The sequence below is a fragment of the Penicillium manginii genome, assembly GCF_028828005.1.
Source record: "Penicillium manginii strain IBT 31320 chromosome Unknown utg000005l:1.0-5665137.0:1.0-5668048.0, whole genome shotgun sequence".
NCBI classification, from domain to species: Eukaryota; Fungi; Ascomycota; class Eurotiomycetes; order Eurotiales; family Aspergillaceae; genus Penicillium; species Penicillium manginii.
Genome location: NW_026643106.1, coordinates 2,024,804 through 2,044,452, shown reverse-complemented (window position 1 = coordinate 2,044,452; position 19,649 = coordinate 2,024,804). Strand labels below are relative to the sequence as shown.

The following is a 19,649-nucleotide window of genomic DNA, read 5'->3' as shown; positions in this document are numbered from 1 at the left end:
CCGCGATAAATTTCCATATTCGTGATAACCGGAGTCACTTTCTCGATCTATCAGCTTATCAGTCACAAAAAACAATTATGTCATCAGTATTTGCCTTGATATTTTAAAAAGGCAGCTCTTGACGATTACGTGAATTTGGCCCTGATCTTCATGAATCAGTGACACATTCAATCCAAACTGATATTTTTCATCACAAATCCATTTCTTTCGCAATAATCCTTCGTTTTCAAATAAAATCTCTGTAAACGGTTAAAATTATACACAAAATGAGTAGCATTTTCATATATAGCACCGGTCTGCCCATCCTCATCCAAAATGAACTATTTATTATATAAGACTGACCAATTACAAGACTGGTGTTTCGGATTTTTTGACGGAGACATTCTCTATAGCCTTACTCAAACATTAGCAAGCTCTAAGTTTTATACGCTTATGGGAAACCAGGGCCAAGTAGGTACGGTCACTGAACACTTCCCCGCTTGAATACCAATCCTCGGAGACTTGGACTTCAGGCGGAGTAGGCTGCGGCAAAAACCGTTTGCTGAACCGTTTGTTCAGTTTTCGGTGCAGACTTTGGCAACCGCGGTTTTTGCCGTAGCCTAGTGCGGAGTCAGGAATGGAATGACTTGACACCGGGCCTGCATCGGCGCCTGGTGCTTGTACCTGAATCAGATTACTGCGCACATGAACGGTAATGCGAAGACAGACACAACGTGAGAACCCACATTGTGAGGTTTCAGGCGCCTTGAGAGAGAGATGTCAAATGACTGACATTTTCAGAATACTTGATTTCCGGTACAGGACCACCGACCGGTGTATTGACCGCGAGGGAATCTACCAAATGGAGGCGGGGTTTACACGTCCTTGGTCAACTTGAAGTTTGATAATATTCCATACTGGTGCGATGCACGTTAAAAGCATCACGAAAATGAAGAAAACACTCAGGCAATATTAAAAGAATGCTGAGTGGCTCGCAACTCCGAAACTAGCAATGCCGAACATACCTACAAATTCTACTTCACAAAGAGAGACTGATCATCCCGCTACTTGCGACGACGCGAAATCCCCTCAAGCTCCTATGCGTTGAACTAGTAAGGACGCAGTTCGTAGGAGGACGAAAATCCGAAGTCCGGAACCCGGATCGTGAAGTGGATACGATCCACATAAACTTACCCTTTTCAGGAAAGTATTATATCCGAACCATCTCTGCCACTCCGAAGGTCAATTTATCATAGAACCTTGGTAACCCACAGGATTATTGGTCTTCGTGGGATTCTAGCTACTTCCTGAGCGAGAATGATATGAAGATCAATAAGCCAAGTGCGTTATTTGTGCGGTAGCTTGTGCCAGCACTTTTTTAAATACGAATAGACCCCCCCCCCCCACAAATTCTATATCTCCAATCTTCCTACCCCGATCAACCAGCCTCTTATCTTGAGTCACTGCTATTCTGAACTGTCTTTCCTTCGAAGATCGATGGCTACACCTCCCTCCAAATTCACCACCATTTTGGTGAACAACCTCCACTGTCCATCATGTGTTTCCAATATCGAGGAAACGCTCAACGCGCTCCAACCGTCTCCGTTTTCCGTCACAACCTCAATAATCTTGCAAACTATCAAGATTCTCCGCCCAAGCACTTTGACTACAGCCCGCATTATCCAGGCGTTAGAAGATGCCGCATTTGAAATTGATAGTGTGCGGACTGATGAAGACGGCTTCGAGATCAACGATGAACAATACGAGACCACTCATCGTGGCAAACCCAAGCATAATTTGCATGAGCAGTCTGCAAAACACGTTAGTCAATGTGATTCTTGCTCTGTAGAACTAGCAAAGCTTTCTTTTGCGTCAACAGCAATTCAGAGTGATGGGGAAATTGCGAAGCAGGCTACTTCCGCTAGCTTCATCAGCCCCTCCGGAGACGATGAGTTGATGAACATTATGACCGATCGCCTGGACGGATCCCAGGTCCGCATTACTTTATCCATCAATGGAATGTCTTGCAGCTCATGTGTGAGTAATATCACAGCTGCTTTACAGCCAAAACAGTGGATTCAATCGGTTGATGTCAATCTCCTAACCGCAAGCGCTGTAGTGGTTCTTCTTGACAAAGCACATGTGGATGAAGTCTTGGCTACAATTAAAGGAGCAGGTTATGCTGTTGACCTCATTGAAACCGAGAATATCCAAACCAAGAAGCCATCCAAGCCAGTCGCGCAAGTCGACTCGTGGCGCGCTTCGTACATTATTGGGGGTATGACTTGCAGTTCCTGCGTTGGAAAAGTGACAGACACACTCAAGAAGAAAACATGGATCACCAAGGTTGATGTGAACCTTGTCTCCGGAAGCGCAACGGTCGAATTTCAAGGCAAGAGCCATCTCGATGAAATTCTCACGGTGATCAATGGGCTTGGCTACAAAGCTGATCTCAGCAATGTTGAGAGTCAGAATCCGACACATGAGCAAAGCTCTCAGCGCACACTGAGCATTCAAATTGATGGAATGCATTGTTCGAATTGCCCTCAACGAGTTCTCAATGCCCTTGCGCTCTTCTCAGACCGACTGGAGGTGACGGATCCTCCTACTTCAAACAAGTCTCTGTTGACGGTGACTTACACTCCCAACGCGCCAGACTTCACCATTCGACATATCATCAACTCCATCGCCGAAGTTGACAAAGCATTCAAAGTATCGGTATATCACCCCCCTAGCCTGGAGGAACGGTCTCAGGCAATGCACCGTCGACAGCAATGGCAGATCACCCGTCGTCTGGCTATAGCCGTCGTAGCAGCAATTCCGACATTCATCATTGGCATCGTTTACATGTCCTTGGTTTCCTCTGATAACCCCGAGCGGGTTTACCTTGAGCAACCAATGTGGGCTGGTCAAACCTCTCGCATCGAATGGGCTTTGTTTATCATGGCGACCCCGGTTTATTTCTTTTCCGCAGATATTTTCCATCGACGTATGTTTGCCGAAATCAAGGCTCTTTGGCGACCTGGAAGCACAACGCCAATTTTGCGACGATTTTACCGCTTCGGAAGCATGAATATGCTTATGTCCCTTGGAACTACCATCTCCTATATCTCCTCCATCGCCATCCTTGCTATCAATGCGACGCAGCCACGTGACGGCATGGCAACGCACACCGACAGCTTCTTCGACTCTGTCGTCTTCCTCACCATGTTCTTACTTGTTGGCAGACTTCTCGAAGCCTACAGCAAAGCCAAGGCCGGAGATGCAGTTAACCTTCTCAGCAAGTTGCGCCCCACAGAGGCTCTGCTGGTCGAACAAGACGAATCAAACCTGACTGGATTTGGGAAGGTTATCACAACTCCTATCGACCATTTGGAGTTTGGCGATATAGTTCGCGTGCGTAACGGTGCTTCGCCTCCTTACGACGGAACTTTGATCGAAGGCCGATCGCAATTCGATGAGTCCAGTTTGACGGGAGAGTCGAAATCTGTGACCAAGTCGGTCGGTGATGAGGTATTCTCTGGAACAATCAACCAGGCAAATCCAGTTTCGGTCCGAGTAGCACGCCTTTCCGGCGACTCGATGCTGGACCAGGTGATCGGAGCGATCCGGGAAGGCCAAATTCGCAGAGCGCCCATTGAGCGTACGGCCGATCTGATTACGGGCTTTTTTGTTCCACTGATAACTCTGATTGCGATCCTTGACTGGGTCGTTTGGCTAGCCCTGGGCGCTAGCGGCCGGCTTCCCGAAAGCTGGAAAGCGGACACCGCTGGTGGGTGGGAATTCTGGTCATTGCAGTTTGCTATCTCCGTATTTGTGGTCGCTTGCCCCTGTGGAATTGGTCTTGCAGCCCCAACAGCTCTCTTCGTGGGTGGTGGCCTTGCAGCTCAGCATGGAATTCTTGTCAAGGGCGGTGGTGAGGCATTCCAGGAAGCCAGCCAATTGGATTGTATCGTGTTTGACAAGACCGGAACTATCACCGAGGGTGGTGAGCCTTCTATCACCGATTATGAAGTCACTGCCACTGATCATGTTGATGAGATTTGGGGCGCAGTTTCAGAGCTTGAAGAGAACAGCAGTCATCCGATTGCCAAAGCAATGGTCAATTTCGCTACCAAGAATCAGCCAAGCAAAGTATCAGCTGTCTCTGTCAACGAGATCGCTGGAAAAGGAATGAAGGGTCTGTTCACTCTTCTCGACAACCCAGATTCGACGCTTGATATTGTGGTTGGAAACGAGGCACTCATGGTCGATCATGGTATTGCAATTTCGTCTACCCAAAATCGAGCTTTGAGCGACTGGAAGATGCAGGCGAAGTCTGTTGTGCTTGTTGGTGCCAAATTTCGTGAAAGCGGAAGAGCAGACGAGTTAATTCCTTGGAGACTCTCTTTGATACTTGCAGTAGCCGATCCCGTCCGGCCCGAGGCTGTGGCCACCATCAAATCCCTGCAAGACCGCAACGTTGCTGTCTGGATGATCTCCGGAGATAACCCCACCACTGCTCAGGCTGTGGGAAAGATGGTCGGAATCCCTACAGAAAACATCATTGCTGGTGTTTTGCCAGAACAGAAAGCAGAAAGGGTGAAATACCTCCAGAAGACCCTTCCGCGAGCCCCCCCAAAGAGGATGGTTCGGCTCTGGCAAGAAGGCCGCTTCAGGTAGGGCATTGGTGGCTATGGTCGGTGACGGCATCAATGATTCTCCTGCATTGACTACTGCCGATGTTGGTATTGCCATTGGTTCCGGCTCGGACATTGCGATATCCGCTGCGGAATTTGTTCTTGTATCCTCCAGCTTGACCTCGCTCCTCACCCTGGTTGATTTGAGCCGAGTGGTTTTCCGTCGTATCCGATTTAACTTCGGCTGGGCCTTAGTTTACAACTGTGTTGCTGTACCAGTTGCAGCCGGTGTCTTTTACCCCATTGTCAGCAATGGAAACCACGTACGACTGGACCCTGTTTGGTCTAGTCTTGCGATGGCTCTCAGCAGTCTCAGTGTCATCTGCAGTAGTCTTCTGATGAAGACTCGACTTCCTCTGGTAGGAACGAGGAGCATCGGCTCTACTAAATAAAATTATTACCACAGATCTTCGCCGGCGGCTGTGTTTACTATGCATTTTCGAACTATGTGCAAGAATATAATTGTCATTTTATCCCTTGATTTTTGTCTCCAATGCTTAAGGACACATTGTTTCCCCTTTAATACAATCTAAACTATAGTGATATTCATAATACTAGAAGATTTCATAAAACAAAGCATTATTTTAAGTTGTTCCCAGTATTTGCCGAATTGTCATTAAAGTTACATCCCAGCAGTTAATGATAAGAAAGTCCCGAGGTCATTCTAAGGCTTATATCCGCTATTATCATACCCATGCAATTCTGCAGACTGGAGACTAGTGCACGGACATCACGTAGAGTCACGGCCACGGGTCTCCGGGATCTGCCAACATGCCGGCCGCCTGTACTTCGGAGATCAAAGTTACTTCTTTAGGTCATTTTTGTCTCCGAGTCAACTCTGGGCGGCCCGAAATTCAAGACTTATCGGTGAATTCTAAGGACGCTAGAACCTTGACAGTAGTGTATGAAAAAAAAAAGATTTAACCTATCGCAAAGTCCCCTTCAATCTACGGGTCTCATTTTGACCGACTTATTTCACCCAGCCGAGTTACAAAATGTCTTCGTCGAAGCAAGACAGCGCGTCAGTTACCGAAGGCACCGAATATAGGTTTGACCTTGGATACTTCGGACGCAAAATCTCGACTACCAGCCTATCTGCCCAAATATGGTTCGACCGAGGCTTTACATGGCTCTACACCTTCAACCACATGGAAGCAGTACACTGTTTCAAAAAGGCAATTTCATTTGACTCTTCATGTGCAATGGCGTACTGGGGTATTGCATTCGCCTACGGACCCAATTACAACCATCCTTACGAGTTATTCGATGAAGAGCACCTCAAGTCTGTGTTGAAAGAGACTTACCAAGCGTCCAAAACCGCCAAATCCCTGTCTGCGTCCGTCACGCCAATTGAACAAGCTCTCATCGATGCCATCAGTATTCGATTCCAGCATGAGTCTCTTGTTCCAGTACAGCAACTCATGTTGGAAGGTGTCCAATATTCAAATGCCATGAAATCAGCGTACGAGAGATTCGGTGCTGATCTGGATGTTGCCTGTCTGTATGCCGACTCCATGATGACTTTGACTCCGTGGAAGCTTTACGATCTGAATACCGGTGAAGCTGCAGAGGGCGCCTGTACCTTGAAGATCAGAGAAGTTCTAGAACGTGCTCTGGGGCGTCAAGATGCACTGCAGCACCCTGGTCTACTTCATATGTACATCCACCTATCGGAGATGTCGCCCAACCCCGAGCGTGGGATTTCTGCCGCTGATAACCTGAGAGATCTTGTCCCTGATGCCGGACATGCGCATCATATGCCAATCCACTTGGATAACTTAATTGGAGACTACCGCCGGGCGATTTCATCCAATATGCATGCTACTCTCGCCGATGAAAAATACTACAATTATGCTGGCGGCAAGAACTTCTACAGTCTGTACCGTCTTCACAATTACCACTCTTTGATCTACGCAGCAATGTTTGCTGGTAAGAAAAAGATCGCATTGGAAACTGTGGACCGTATGGAGGCAACTATCCCCGAAGATATATTGCGTGCGAAATCTCCCAATCTTGCTGATTGGCTTGAGGGATTTGTCGGTGTTCGTTTCCACGTGATGGTGCGGTTTGGAATGTGGGAGGAAATAATCAAGCTACAGCCTCCGCTTGATCAAAACCTCTATTGTGTGACGACCGCGACACTCCATTATGCGCGGGGTGTTGCATATGCCTCCTTGGGTCATGTGAAAGAGGCTGAATGGGAGCAAACACAATACTTGGCCGCCATTAAAAGCGTCCCGGGCACTCGTCGAACGCATCCTAACCGATCTGTCGATATTCTTCGTGTGGGAGTATCTATGCTGGATGGGGAGATCAAATATCGCCGCGGGGATCATACCGAGGGCTTTGCTGCTTTACGCCATGCGATACATCTCGAGGACAACCTCGTGTTCAGTGAGCCCTGGGGGTGGATGCAGCCTGTTCGCCATGCTTATGCTGCTCTTTCGTTAGAAAGGGGAAATATTGAAGAAGCCGCGGAGGCATACAAGGCAGACCTCGGGTTGAGCGCAAAGTTGTACCGGGCTCACCACCACCCCAACAACGTCTGGGCTCTTCAGGGGTACTATGAATGCCTGACCAGAATGGGAAAAGATCAAGAGGCAAGTTTTGTTGAGCCACAGCTCAAGATTGCGCTCGCTGTGGCAGATGTTCCAGTCAAGTCTTCGTGCTTCTGTAGATTAAATACATCAGATGTCCCGGATATCTGCGTGCCGCCTTCCTGCTGCAAGTGAGCGCGATTTCGAGCTGAAACATTCAATTTGTACGAAAATATTAGGGTCTAAAATATAAATTCTAATTTCTTTCGTGCATCTGATTTAATTAAAATAAAATTCAAAAATGTCGCTCTAGGTAATGCTCCATCGATGATGGATCGGGGGTATCTTGGCCATACTATTCCGCGTTCTTAAGGTCTTATGGGCACCCTGGGATCTTCTTTGCTAGATAAAAGACTAATAAGTTCTGAGTTTATTAAATTGACAGTTTCACCGAAAATAGATCGATAAATCATCAAAAATAAGCTCTTTTCGTTCCACTCTTGGTAATTGACCGAGACTATGATTTCAATGTCAACTAACGTATGAGCTGAAGCACTCGAAGGGATAAATTCATTGAAAACTCAAATGATCTATGAAGCGGGTGCTGAAGCTAACTAAACTATCAAGTCTCTCCAAAATCAAAAAAAAAAAATTTTTAGGATGGGTACATCGCTTTTTAGACCTCACGGGCTTGGCCATTCGCTTCGCCGCTGTGGACAGTCTTGCCTGTCTCCTTTAGAATGGCAAGGATATGTTCGTATGAGACTGTAGACTGTGCATTGACAAGGACAATCTTGTGCTCCAGGCTGACATCGAAGGACTCGATTCCTTCATCCCGATATTTGTTAGCCGCAATAGCCACAGCAACACACGGTCGCTATCAATTGAACTCACCATCGACACCCTTGAGCGCATCTTCTAAGACGCTGCAGCAGCCACCGCAGCCCATCTGCACATTGAATTTGTATTGATTGGGAGCCATTGCGAAGAAAAAAAGGATCAAAGTTGTTGATGGGATTTATGATGAGGGATGAGATGAGAGGAAGGTATTTGAAAACAATTTGAGCGATGAAGCCAAGTGATCGCTGGAACTGTACTCCCGGATTTTGCCGTTCATTTATAATAATCCAATGAATTTCAATGGTCTCATCTACATCCCCTTACAAACCTCTATTACAACGAGGTCTTTGTGCTATAAGACGCTGGGATCCACTCGACACCGCTTTAGGCAGCTCCGAATGCCGGTGCCGAGCTGTGGTGGGTGGACATCCCTATGCCCAATTAGGTTTAGTTTAGTAAGTGTAATACCAGGTATCTAACGTCGGTTTTTATTGCTATCAGGCACAACTTTCTCTGGTGTACTATACAAATTTGTATGAGTGGTAAGAGAAAGAAAAACCAAAAGTTCCTCTTATTATATATAGCCTACAGTTAAAATAGTTGTTTCTTTATTTCAATTAGATTGTGGAGAATTTAGAGGATACTGAGGTGATTGCAGTATGTGGTCATAGTGATGTTTTGTAAATAGCTTTATGAAAGAAACTTGAACACTTAGATTTACTAATCATCTTTCTAAGATTTCTTCTGTCTATAATGAAAATTTGTATAGTATCTCAGAGAAAGCTACCTTGGTATATTACTAATAATATTCGTGTTCTATTAAGCTCTGTTATATACCTAATAGCAACAAAAACTGATATCGAACGTCTGCGAGGTAAGATTGTGGTATTAAACTTACGAGACTAAACCTCATTTGGCCTGGGGATGTCCGAATACTGATTAGGGGTGCCTACCAGTGGCAATGCGTCTTTATTGCGCTTTTTGGATTACCTACCCACATCACTAGTATATGTTTCACGGATTTCCGCAAGCCGAGGAGCTTTCGTTCATCCCAGTTATCGTGCTTGTTTATCATGAACCATTTGCGTAATCTCCACCCACGGCTGCTGAGCCGTGCTGCGCACCTGCACTCGACCTTGCTTCAAGCACGCTTTTTTTCCGGTACCATCCCATATCTTGCATGCCACTCCAATCAGAAAATGCAGACCAAATCAGGCTCTGGCTCTTGTCAACAGAATGAACCTTCCAAGTCCGCTTCCGCTGAAACCCCTTCGCAAAACACCAAATCCATGCTGAGCGCGGCCTTTTGGTCGTGTCACTCTACATGGCGAAGATCTGGGCTAAATACCTCGCGCTGCCTCGTAGGCTGTACGGTCGGTGACTTTTCTGCTCTTTGGACATTACAGTCATACTGCCCCGAGCTTGGAATGAATACAATCATGCTTGCTGCAAGTAAGTCTCCAGAATACGATGCCAGTTATTGCCCTACTCTATCACCTGCTTACATCTCGACAGTGGCCTCCGGTATTACAACTTCTGTTATTCTTGAGACTGTATTACTCAAGCTTGGGCCTGACAACCTATCTTGGAATAAGGCTGGTCAGACTGCAATGGGGATGGGTATGGTTTCCATGGTGGCTATGGAACTGGCAGAAAACGCAGTTGACTATCACCTCACTGGTGGCGTGATTGCCTTCGAGAATCCGCAGTTCTGGGCTGCGGCCATGTTATCCATCGGCGCAGGCTTCTTAGCCCCTCTTCCCTATAATTATGCACGATTAAAGAGGTACGGCAAGGCTTGCCATTGAGTGTTTGAATGCAGGAAATATGCATACATTATGTAACTAAGTACCAACCAAATTCCACGGCCTAATCCTACATATTATGTACTATGGGTGCACGTTAGCTCATGCAATAATAATTTCGGGAGAACTTGAATTTTCCACACAAGATACTATGGGCATTTATCCTCTGCTAGAATTTGCTAGTAGAAGGACAAGTCCAGCTTTATTGCGACATAGTCATGACGCCGGCAGGATAGGTCGAGAAATAAGCAATTCCAGAATTCCAGGTACTAGTAAAGTCTGCCAAAACTTGAATTATTTTGGCACCGATAGAAACATTTTCGCGGCCTCTATATAGTAAATATACCCCTTTCTAGACAACAAGATCTTATAACGGAGAAAGAGCTGATGGGAGTCGCTGGACACAAGAGATCTAATACCGAGCGGCCATTAGTCTTTGGTGCCGAGATCTAAGTTGATACTAGTAGTACTGACTCCAACATTGAAGATAGGACGCTGTCTTGAAACATAATGGAGCTCAATTTTTCATACTAGTATGGGTTGGAAAGCCTGATTTATTGCGTCGAGAAATATTCAATTCAACTCGAATCGGGAAATTTAATAATAAGAAAATCTAGTAAGGACCTGAACATTAAACTCCTTTGTTATCCAGACTAGAAGCTCCGATATTCACCGAAATCAATGCGAAGCTCCATGCGTAGAACAGAGGTAACAACAGTGGTACATCCAGAGTCTAACCTCCATCCTCCGTCTTTTTTATTTCTTCTTCTCTGTCACTTCTCACACTCCGCTCAATATTTCGTTGAGAATCTGCTTCTGGCACGAAGCTTCTTACCGTAGAAGAAAAGAAGAAAAATTCCCGCGATACAAGCAGCAGTGAGAGCACCGAGTAAGCTTGTTCCGGGTCCAATACCCATCGCTTCATACATTGGACGAGAGAACATCACCGCTGCAAATGCGAGTGACGAGCGAGCAAAATCATTACCAGCGAACGTCGAAGCAGTGAACTGTGGGTACACGGCTGGGAGGTAGGCGAATATTGATTGCATGACCAGGAACATGCCGACGGTGAAGAAGAAGATTCCGATGACGCTGACAATCCAGTGCGTGTGCCCATTCCCGGTCCACGCAAATATAAATAGGCCGGTGGGTAGGAGAAATGAGGCGAAAAGAGCTGGAATGAGACGGTATTCGGGGATATCAGGTGCACCGGATCTAATTGCCGGGCCGACAACGAAGTGGAGATACACATAGTACATCGCAATGGCAACCACAGTACCGACAGTGATGGATAAGAAAGTCAACCCCATCTCACCAACGTTGAAGCCATAGAGCTCTATGTAGACCATGGGGAATACCTCAAAGAAGCTGTAGTAAATGGCATAGCACAGTGCAGCATAACCTGCAGTATATGCAATTGCAGGATCCAAAATTATCATTTGCATCGGCCTCACCAGAGCTTCAAATGCCACATCCCGAGCGGTCAGTCCTGACTGAACAACCTCGGAGTGTGACTGTAGCTGCAAATCTCCAGTGACTTTGCGGAGGCGCTGTGCTCGTCGGAGAAGAATGTTATGTGAAGAGGTCTCGGGAAGGAAAAGAATCATCAAGATAAGAACAGGTCCGGATAGCCATAGAATCTCCCACATGCTCCACCGCCAGGTCTCGGCTGGTACGGAAAATCCTGAAATGACAGGACCAAGTGCTGGACCAGAAGTGGCGGCCATCGCCCACAGGCAGAGGGTGTAGGGGAGGAGGATCATGGGAAAGATGTCCGCTAGTGACGCAGCGCCTGTGGCAAGGGCCGGAGAGCCGAAAAAGCCCTGCAAGAATCGCAAGACAAGAAGACCGCCGATATTGTCGACAAGAGCGGTGGGTACACAAATGATAACAAATATGATCATGGTAGTGATATATGGCCAGTTCCGGCCAACTGAAGGGATTTCGCTGAGAGGCGAAAATATCAAAGGCCCTATCCCGTAGGCGAGAACATAAAGTGAAAGACCTAGTGCTGCAACAGTTTGCGATACGCCAAAATACTCTTTGATGCCGGTCTCGGATGGGGTGTAAATCGCAGATCCCAGATATACCGCAAGGGTATACATGCAAATTTGGAAAGTGACAAATGCCTTTCGCCAGCCAGACCAATTCTGGGGGTTCTCGGGATCATTATCGCTGTACCAATCGACGAGGTATGGCGAGGATGCTGTCTTTTCTTTCACTTGGTTGGATGCACCCGGCTCAATATCATTGGTAGATGGAGTTGCGGTGTTGGTTGAGGATGATTCACTTTGCTGATGGGAGTTTCTGTCGTTGAAAGACAATGGGCAGACAAAACCAGGCAATTCTTCAGGATATAAAAGGACTCGATCGCCCGTAAGGTAACGGGCAATTTGCCCAATAGGGGTATCTCGAATCAAATCGGCCATTGACATTTCAAGTTACTTTTGAGTCAATTCCCCAGGTGGGTGGTGCAGATAGTACGAACTTGAAGTTCCAGGATGCAATTGCGAGTGTGAATCTGAGTGCCTCAAGTTCAAGTTTGGAATCTGATTTACCCCTTGATATATACCATCACCCTGCGTTGTTTTCGCGTTTTTGGATCCATGATCAAACCTTGGAAGGGGAAAACCAATTCCAATATTACCTACATTTCCAAGCAACGTCCATGGATCTAGCAAAGTCCATGATGCCGGGCGATGTTCTTTCTGAAAGCGGAAAGTTATATCTCCGAACTCTAATTATCAGGCTGTGGCTATCCCCGAGATCTCCGAGACCCGTCAATGTAAACTTCGACACGGCCATCCTAATTCGGTAATCAATATGTCCGGCTTCTTCTGAATGCGACAACATGAAGAATGATCGCCACCTCGGCCCGCAGCCCGTGATCAATGATCAATCCGAGCCTTTTTTTAACGTTCGTTCGCCCGCAGCGATTGAGATTTCAGCACTATAGACACGACTGGTGAAATTGTTCAAAGAAGGAAAACGCAAAATGACATTTAAAATTACTCGCGTTCAGCGTTTAAGCGCTGTGATTGCAATTTCGATGTGCTTCTTTACAGCAGAGATATCAGGTGGGTTCAACATGACTGTGGAAATATTGAATTGGATATTCGATTGATAGAACAAGTCGGATAACATCTTGCCAGTTGGACTTTACACACATTCACTAGCTCTCATTGCTGATGCCTTTCACTATGTAAGCTGAGCGAGTAACCACAGAAGCGAGTCTGGGGAATTTGACACCAATTGATTGGAAATAGCTCAATGACCTTATTGGTTTCATAATCGCGCTAGTTGCTGCCCTCGTAAGTTTCCCGCTCGTGCTATTCCTGTTGGACCTTCTGTGGGGTTGCTGATGCTAGCTAGGTTGCTGAGAAACGCACTCCTCCGAAATCGCTCACTTTTGGATGGCAAAGAGCGCAGCTTCTTGGTGCCTTCTTCAATGGCGTCTTGTTATTTGGCCTGGGAATTAGCATTTTCCTCCAGTCTATTGAGCGATTTGCTACGTTGGAGTGTAGGTCGCTCCCTCAAAAACCGAGATAACCAAGCATACTGACATACATAGTAATTGAAAAGCCGAAGCTAGTGTTGATAATGGGCTGCATTGGATTGGGCTTGAATATCATAAATATTCTGTTCTTACATGGTTAATTTCGCTCTTTCGCTAATGGTGTGTGTTGATCTTGGCTGGGCTGACCGTAATGACTTAGACCACGATCATGATCACGGACATGGAGGTGATGATGAACATGGTCATCACCATGACCATGGAACCCACCAAAATGGAGAGCATGAAGACGGACATATTAGTTCGATCCATATGAAGGATGAGAAGGTATGAGCTTTCGACTCTGTGAAATTGAAATCCACTGACCATTACAGCACGTTTCCCACAAACATAATGCGAATGCTTCGGCCGGCTCTAAAGTTTCCGGTCGTGACCTTGCTATGATGGGTGTTCTCATCCACGTCATGGGAGATGCCGGTAACAATATTGGTGTCATTATTGCGGCCCTGGTCATCTGGCTTACTCATTACGGCGGACGGTATTATGCTGATCCTGCCGTGAGTATGGGTATCTCGCTGATTATATTTGCATCTTCAATCCCACTTAGTAATGCAACTCGATTCATCCTTCTAATTTGGATTTTGGTGGCTGACAGTTTCACAGTCAAGCGTGCTGGTACTATTCTCCTACAAAGCGCACCCGAAGGAGTTGAGATAGACGATGTTACCCACGACATTGAGCAGGTATCATTATATTTCCAGTTGAATAGATTACTTAACTGACTTTCTAATAGATCCCCGGCGTCCTCGCCGTTCACGAGCTACATATCTGGCGTTTAGATCAGAAGAAATCCCTCGCTTCAGCACATATTGTTTTGTCTGATAAGGATTATATTGACTTCAAGCTCCTGGCCAAAACTATCAATGAATGCTTTCATGCATATGGGGTTCACTCAGTCACACTTCAGCCAGAGTTGGTAGAGAGCGGAAGAAGTCCTGCATCTGAGACCTTGTCGAATGGCACGGTCAGGGTGACAGTTGGCCAACCCGGCAATGAAGATGGTAATAATGTTGAAGCCCATAAAATTAAGTGTCAGCTTTTTTGTGGAAGTCTTTGTGCCGACTTGTCATGCTGTCGGTGAGTTTGGGCCTCATGTTTGACAATTCGAGTGCATTCATGGACGGAAGAATTTATAAATCTTCGGGGTAAAAGAAACTCAAGGTTAATTTGATGCAGCGGCCGCTACGAACTCCAAGTTGATTTTGACGCTACTGAGAGAAATTGTCTATTTCATTCTTGACATGCTAAGCCACCTGGGCACTGGCAGACTCAGAGCTCTAACCAACCAAATCTGCCAATTAATAAGATAGGAGCGGCGTTAAGCAATTTGAAAATATTTTGATACTCGGTACCTAAGTATACAAGAAGTAATAGTCAAAATGACGCCGTTGACGATTGACATGACAACTTGAAAAGAACCTAAAATCAAAACCCATCGCATACCGCTTTAGAAAGTTCAAATTCCTCACCACAGAATCGAGATCATACACCTGGTTGAAGATGAGGTAAAATATGTCGATAGCATCATCCTACTTTGCAGTGAATGGACTTTGAACGGAACCATAGCTGCGACCTCAAGTTAATATAAAGTTTTCAAAGATTGATGAGTAGGAGTGGGATCAAAGCTAGGAAAATCAAAAGCCTACCCTTGCTTGCATAAATAGCCCAGCGGCGTACTTCCACTCCGCATATAGCATATTTTGGCCCTCTGGCAAGCCTCCATCGTGCAATTGGGGCTTTTCACGCTCATCTTTCCTTGCAAAGTGTTTTGCCAGCTGGCCAAGCTTAGATTCTTTTCCATCCCCTCGGTCACTCGGTGCCAGAAGGTTGCGTTTAGAGGTGCGTCTTGCGGCCATTCAGCAGCCGGACTGTATGTGTCGCGAGTGGAGTATTCGAGTTTGTAGGTTGGACCCTTTTTTTGAAGACTCGGATACTCGGACACATTGCTGTAGAAGGTGTACGCTTCATAGATGTTGAAGTCGCCTGTGTCAATTTCGTACATCCGGAACCCGCTGTTTATGTTTGTTAGAGGTGTCACGCTCGGCCCTATCCACGCGGTGTTAAGAGCAGTTTCTGCGGTTTGAACCGTCCCGTTATTCGCATAATAGATGTTGAACTGATCTTCGTGTGTATGACCGAAAAATATGTTGGCTATCACATGCGGCGAGTATCGCTCGACGATCTGGTAAAAGAGGTTTGTTGGATTGGGCATCGCATTGTAGCCATCCCAACCAGCGAGAATATGACCTATGATCCAGACACGTTCACTCTTATCTTCTGCCCTTTGAAGCTCCTCGATGAGCCAGGAAAGCATCTTAGAGGCATCGGGGTCGGTTGTATTGATGAAGTTGAGAAAGTTGCGCTTGTACCAGAGATCTGCATGTTTATCAATTAGTCCGGGTGTCAAAAATGATAGGGTGTGCCGTATGTATAACACTCATACTTGTATTCAGCGAAATGATTCTCAATCCATAATGTGTCATTATGGAATATCCGCCATAGTGGGTTGGCGCCTCTTTCGCAGCCCGATGGCTTATCCACCCCTCATGCTCCCATAAACTAGACACATGTTTGTAGTTCCAGCTCATCTGTTGTCCAAGGCGTCCCGGAAGACTGTGCATTGCAGCAATGTCCGAGGGCGCAGAGTCATGATTCCCCAATGTGATGAAAACGGGGCCTGTGAGAAAGCGCTTGAACATGTCAAATATAGCCGTTTCGATGTACTCGAGGTATCGCCGTGAATTCTGCGGGAGCGGATCATGCGACTCAAGATCACCCGTGTATATCGTGAAGGCAAGAGATTCCTTGATTCCACGTGCATCGCCATCTTTGCCAGTGCCAGTCAAAGGGCCGACAGCTTGCAATGCGGCAAGGGCCAGATCATATGGGGAATCACAGTGGAAAGAACCATAAGGAGAGGCAGGTAGCAGAATCTTATCCACGGAGTGCTGGTTGTGGTTGTCCGTTCGACAGCACAGGCCAGACGTACAATTAGCCTCAGAGTTGACCCCGAAGCGAGCATCGAGGTGCAAATCGGACATGTGTAGTACCTTCACTCGGTTTCCGCTGGGCTTTGGAATGGAGAGGTTTGTTGGTTTGGGCTTCGGGAATAAGCGACGGGTATCCAATGGTTGAGCATGGGGCGAAGGACAAAAGTTGGCATCAATATTGTTGCAAATAAATTCACCATCGAGACCATCTACATCAGCGTACGCTAGTACCTGAGTCCAAATTGGACCAAGCGTGTTCCAGGCATACTTCTCTTCACAGGTTTCGTTTGTTTGGAAGGCAAAGCGTTTGCACATGTCGATTATAGCTCCCGGAACCATCTGGGGAGCAAATAAACCCGCGGGTTTGGCAGCAGCCAATGCTAGCTTGCACTTATCGCAACTGCTTTCTCTATCTTCATTTTTTGAGTTGATTATTGCAGACACATTGGCCACGACATCGTCGATAAGAGCACGCTTCTCCGGAGCAAGCAAGCTGGCTTTCGGAACGGGGAAGTAGACCTCATCGGAGTTTTCGAGGATGACATCCGGGCTGGTCAGCTCGTAGGGAAAAACAATATCTAGCACAGGGTCATAAATGATGGGCTGGGGCTCTCTGGTAGGAAGAGCCGGTGATTCGTAGTAAGAGCTGTGCACTGATTAGTCAATTTCGCGATACTCAAGAAAAAGTAGGTATGAAGTTGACTGTTCCTTACACGAATGCCGAGGTTGGGAATCCCGCAGCGGCAACATATGATGTAGCCCCTGGGAGTGAGAACGTACTGCTCGCAGATAAGTCGTGTCCCAGGACGGCTTGCATGATGGTTAGCTGGTACAACCCCAGAAACCAGAGCCGAGGGGAAACCAATAATTTGAATTCCATGACGAGAGGCAGATGAAAGAAAATGAGGACGAATGAAAAGAAAGAATCTCTGCATGTGATGCCACCATGCAGGAGTTTCCGAGATGCAGTCGCGGTGAGTCGATAGTCGATAGTCGCTGTTGATCATTCCCGTTTGGGAAGGAACTGCAAATGGTCTGCAAAAGCAGGCGCGATGCACAATACTCTTAGGGTTTAGTGCTAAACATGACATAAACATAGTAATATACATAGTAGAAACGTGTTTGATATTATCTATTATATTATCAGAGAATCCCTTGGTTTCAAGTTGCACTACTCTTGTCAACTGTACACTCAAAGTGGCGCACAAGTCGCAATCTCCGTTGCGCGAGGATCCAGCGACTATTTTAGCCTCACATCAAGTCCAAGATCCACTATAAAAAACTACATCCTGTCTTACTTTGTTATTGTAAATATTGAAAGATGGAAATGCTCGCTGGCAGTCTGTCAAGCAGACAGGTCGATCGCAGAGAGACAAAACCACTGAGATATAATCTCTTAAAGCATCCGATCCTCCATGAGTAGTACACCGATACCGCTACCGCCGCAGGAAAGAAAAAGACCGTATTGTGACACTTGACAGATGTGTGTGTTCCTAGAATGCTATCGCGCGAACTAAATATCTCTCTGTAAGCAGACACCTTATTGCTGAGGCTTTGATCACATGTATCTGATGTTGAGAGCAGAATCCCCATTACAATATTTAGATATTTAAGTTGTGATCCTAGTCCGAATAACACCGGATTGGCCGGAGAGCTCCACGTTATAAATCGAGTAAGGATAATCACGCTCCACACCGCGGCAGAGCGACCCGTGAGATCGTCATTAGACTTCATGATCGACACCCCAGGTCTCACCTCAATCAGTACGTCTTACTCCAGAGGTGAGTCAGATGGGTAAGAGGTCGCGCACAAGCCTACACAACTGCTTGTTGAATGCTGGAGGCAAGGATGTGACGCCGAATTACGTTGTCAATATTCACTGCACCTCCGGGATCCAGTGATGGCATACTTCTTTAATTCCCATTTAGACCATGGTTACCACCTGGGTATGTGGTGTTTAATCTCGGTGGTCAAAGCGGATCATCGATCGCATAGAAGATACTGGGTTCTGTTCAACATTTTCTGGTCCTCAAATACTGCTTGTCTGTCCAATGTCAGTCATGATGTCATATACTCCGCCTACGACGAACCCGTCCTAGCCCAGCGGATTGAGCAGGAAAATTGAAGGCCAGGAACGGAAGGACTACGGGAATTTCAATGATGCAGAGGCTAACAGATCCACTAGAGAAACAACTGGTTTAGGACAGGTGAGGTATTGTTGTGGAACAGTCTCGAAAGATAAAAAGGTGGCCCCAACTCCGGGTGCTGAACGCTGGATTGATGTAAACTCGAACAAAAACGACATCTCATAAGCGAGTTCTCGTTGAAATCTATATGCAGAGCAAGTCTCTTCGAGACGTGAAAAAAGAAAAGAACTTTCATATCTAAGCTTTCTTGCGAAACCACATAGCCACAACCATGCCTGTCCGACCCTCTCTCGAAGGATCAACCTTCGATGCAGACCTGCGAGACCGACATCTGATTTATGATTATGCGGCACAAGATGAAGACGGAAACCCGGAAAAGTGGCGGTATGAAATGTGGTTCCAGAATGAGGACCGCATCAACTATGCCATCCACGGCGGGCCAATGGCAGGCCGCATCAACTTCCAGGCAGCGGAGTATCAATGCATTCGCCCGGGAGAATTATGGCAATGCAACTGGTTGGAGGAGACGGGGACCATGTGCTCTCTGGTATACGATATCCCAAACAAAAGGATAACGACCATGCTTGGGTTCTCCAAGGGTCACTGGGAGAAGGCACAGGATGCACATGGCGATAAGAGAAACCCGGAGGACTTTACCAGATGGCGTGGACTGGCTCGCATCGGTATCCAGACAGATCGTGTGATGTTGAGCGAGCAAGCGGATATTCTGGAGGATTTCCGGGGACCAGGAGATCTGAAACCTGCAGACAACAGTTGGCCCACATTGTGAGTGTCCACGGCCTGTCTCAGGATCCGGAAAATTGCGAAATCTATCATCCGGATGAGTTTCTGCGTAAGGCAGGTCGATTAGGAGCGAGTATGGCGGACGGGGAATCATGTTTCGTCTAGGACATATCCCTTGATCGAGCCCGCTGAATGTAGTTTGAATCAATTCAGCAAGACTGTCGCATCTCTCGTAAGCATCAAGTGTAGCGTGGTGACAGGATGAAGCGGAACGGCAGAAATAGCCGTGCACGTGTTGTGTTCACCAGGTCGGGAATATCCCGTGGGTGGGATAAAATGAGATATAAACCGAGG

The 19,649-nt window shown here is 46.7% G+C and overlaps 9 protein-coding genes across 9 annotated transcripts; 6 read left to right on the top strand and 3 right to left on the bottom strand.

Moving 5' to 3' along the window:
* Nucleotides 1-1,476: 1,476 nt before the first annotated feature.
* N7533_007144 (E1-E2 ATPase-domain-containing protein) lies at nt 1,477-5,139 on the top strand (the record flags this gene model as incomplete). The annotated part of the gene is made up of 3 exons (XM_057103794.1): nt 1,477-4,560; nt 4,592-5,017; nt 5,065-5,139. The coding sequence occupies 3 exons, from the start codon at nt 1,477-1,479 to the stop codon at nt 5,137-5,139; spliced, it is 3,585 nt and encodes a 1,194-aa protein (XP_056958751.1).
* Nucleotides 5,140-5,653: 514 nt separating this feature from the next.
* Nucleotides 5,654-7,390, top strand: N7533_007143 (tetratricopeptide repeat protein; the record flags this gene model as incomplete). Its single annotated transcript, XM_057103793.1, has 1 exon — nt 5,654-7,390. The coding sequence occupies one exon, from the start codon at nt 5,654-5,656 to the stop codon at nt 7,388-7,390; it is 1,737 nt and encodes a 578-aa protein (XP_056958750.1).
* Nucleotides 7,391-7,871: 481 nt separating this feature from the next.
* N7533_007142 (heavy-metal-associated domain-containing protein) lies at nt 7,872-8,177 on the bottom strand (the record flags this gene model as incomplete). Its single annotated transcript, XM_057103792.1, has 2 exons — nt 7,872-8,023; nt 8,090-8,177. The coding sequence occupies 2 exons, from the start codon at nt 8,175-8,177 to the stop codon at nt 7,872-7,874; spliced, it is 240 nt and encodes a 79-aa protein (XP_056958749.1).
* Nucleotides 8,178-9,108: 931 nt separating this feature from the next.
* On the top strand, nt 9,109-9,843 carry N7533_007141 (DUF4396 domain-containing protein; the record flags this gene model as incomplete). The annotated part of the gene is made up of 1 exon (XM_057103791.1): nt 9,109-9,843. One exon carries the CDS (start codon nt 9,109-9,111, stop codon nt 9,841-9,843), a length of 735 nt encoding a protein of 244 aa, XP_056958748.1.
* A 788-nt stretch (nt 9,844-10,631) lies between these two features.
* On the bottom strand, nt 10,632-12,269 carry N7533_007140 (MFS transporter; the record flags this gene model as incomplete). Its single annotated transcript, XM_057103790.1, has 1 exon — nt 10,632-12,269. One exon carries the CDS (start codon nt 12,267-12,269, stop codon nt 10,632-10,634), a length of 1,638 nt encoding a protein of 545 aa, XP_056958747.1.
* Nucleotides 12,270-12,835: 566 nt separating this feature from the next.
* On the top strand, nt 12,836-14,495 carry N7533_007139 (cation diffusion facilitator family transporter; the record flags this gene model as incomplete). The annotated part of the gene is made up of 9 exons (XM_057103789.1): nt 12,836-12,917; nt 12,993-13,042; nt 13,107-13,151; nt 13,213-13,360; nt 13,412-13,492; nt 13,557-13,681; nt 13,729-13,960; nt 14,018-14,097; nt 14,148-14,495. The coding sequence occupies 9 exons, from the start codon at nt 12,836-12,838 to the stop codon at nt 14,493-14,495; spliced, it is 1,191 nt and encodes a 396-aa protein (XP_056958746.1).
* A 561-nt stretch (nt 14,496-15,056) lies between these two features.
* N7533_007138 (PPN1 endopolyphosphatase family protein) lies at nt 15,057-17,221 on the bottom strand (the record flags this gene model as incomplete). Its single annotated transcript, XM_057103788.1, has 3 exons — nt 15,057-15,790; nt 15,858-17,050; nt 17,118-17,221. 3 exons carry the CDS (start codon nt 17,219-17,221, stop codon nt 15,057-15,059), a joined length of 2,031 nt encoding a protein of 676 aa, XP_056958745.1.
* Nucleotides 17,222-18,136: 915 nt separating this feature from the next.
* N7533_007137 (uncharacterized protein) lies at nt 18,137-18,529 on the top strand (the record flags this gene model as incomplete). The annotated part of the gene is made up of 2 exons (XM_057103787.1): nt 18,137-18,167; nt 18,333-18,529. 2 exons carry the CDS (start codon nt 18,137-18,139, stop codon nt 18,527-18,529), a joined length of 228 nt encoding a protein of 75 aa, XP_056958744.1.
* A 293-nt stretch (nt 18,530-18,822) lies between these two features.
* Nucleotides 18,823-19,341, top strand: N7533_007136 (uncharacterized protein; the record flags this gene model as incomplete). The annotated part of the gene is made up of 1 exon (XM_057103786.1): nt 18,823-19,341. The coding sequence occupies one exon, from the start codon at nt 18,823-18,825 to the stop codon at nt 19,339-19,341; it is 519 nt and encodes a 172-aa protein (XP_056958743.1).
* Nucleotides 19,342-19,649: the final 308 nt, after the last annotated feature.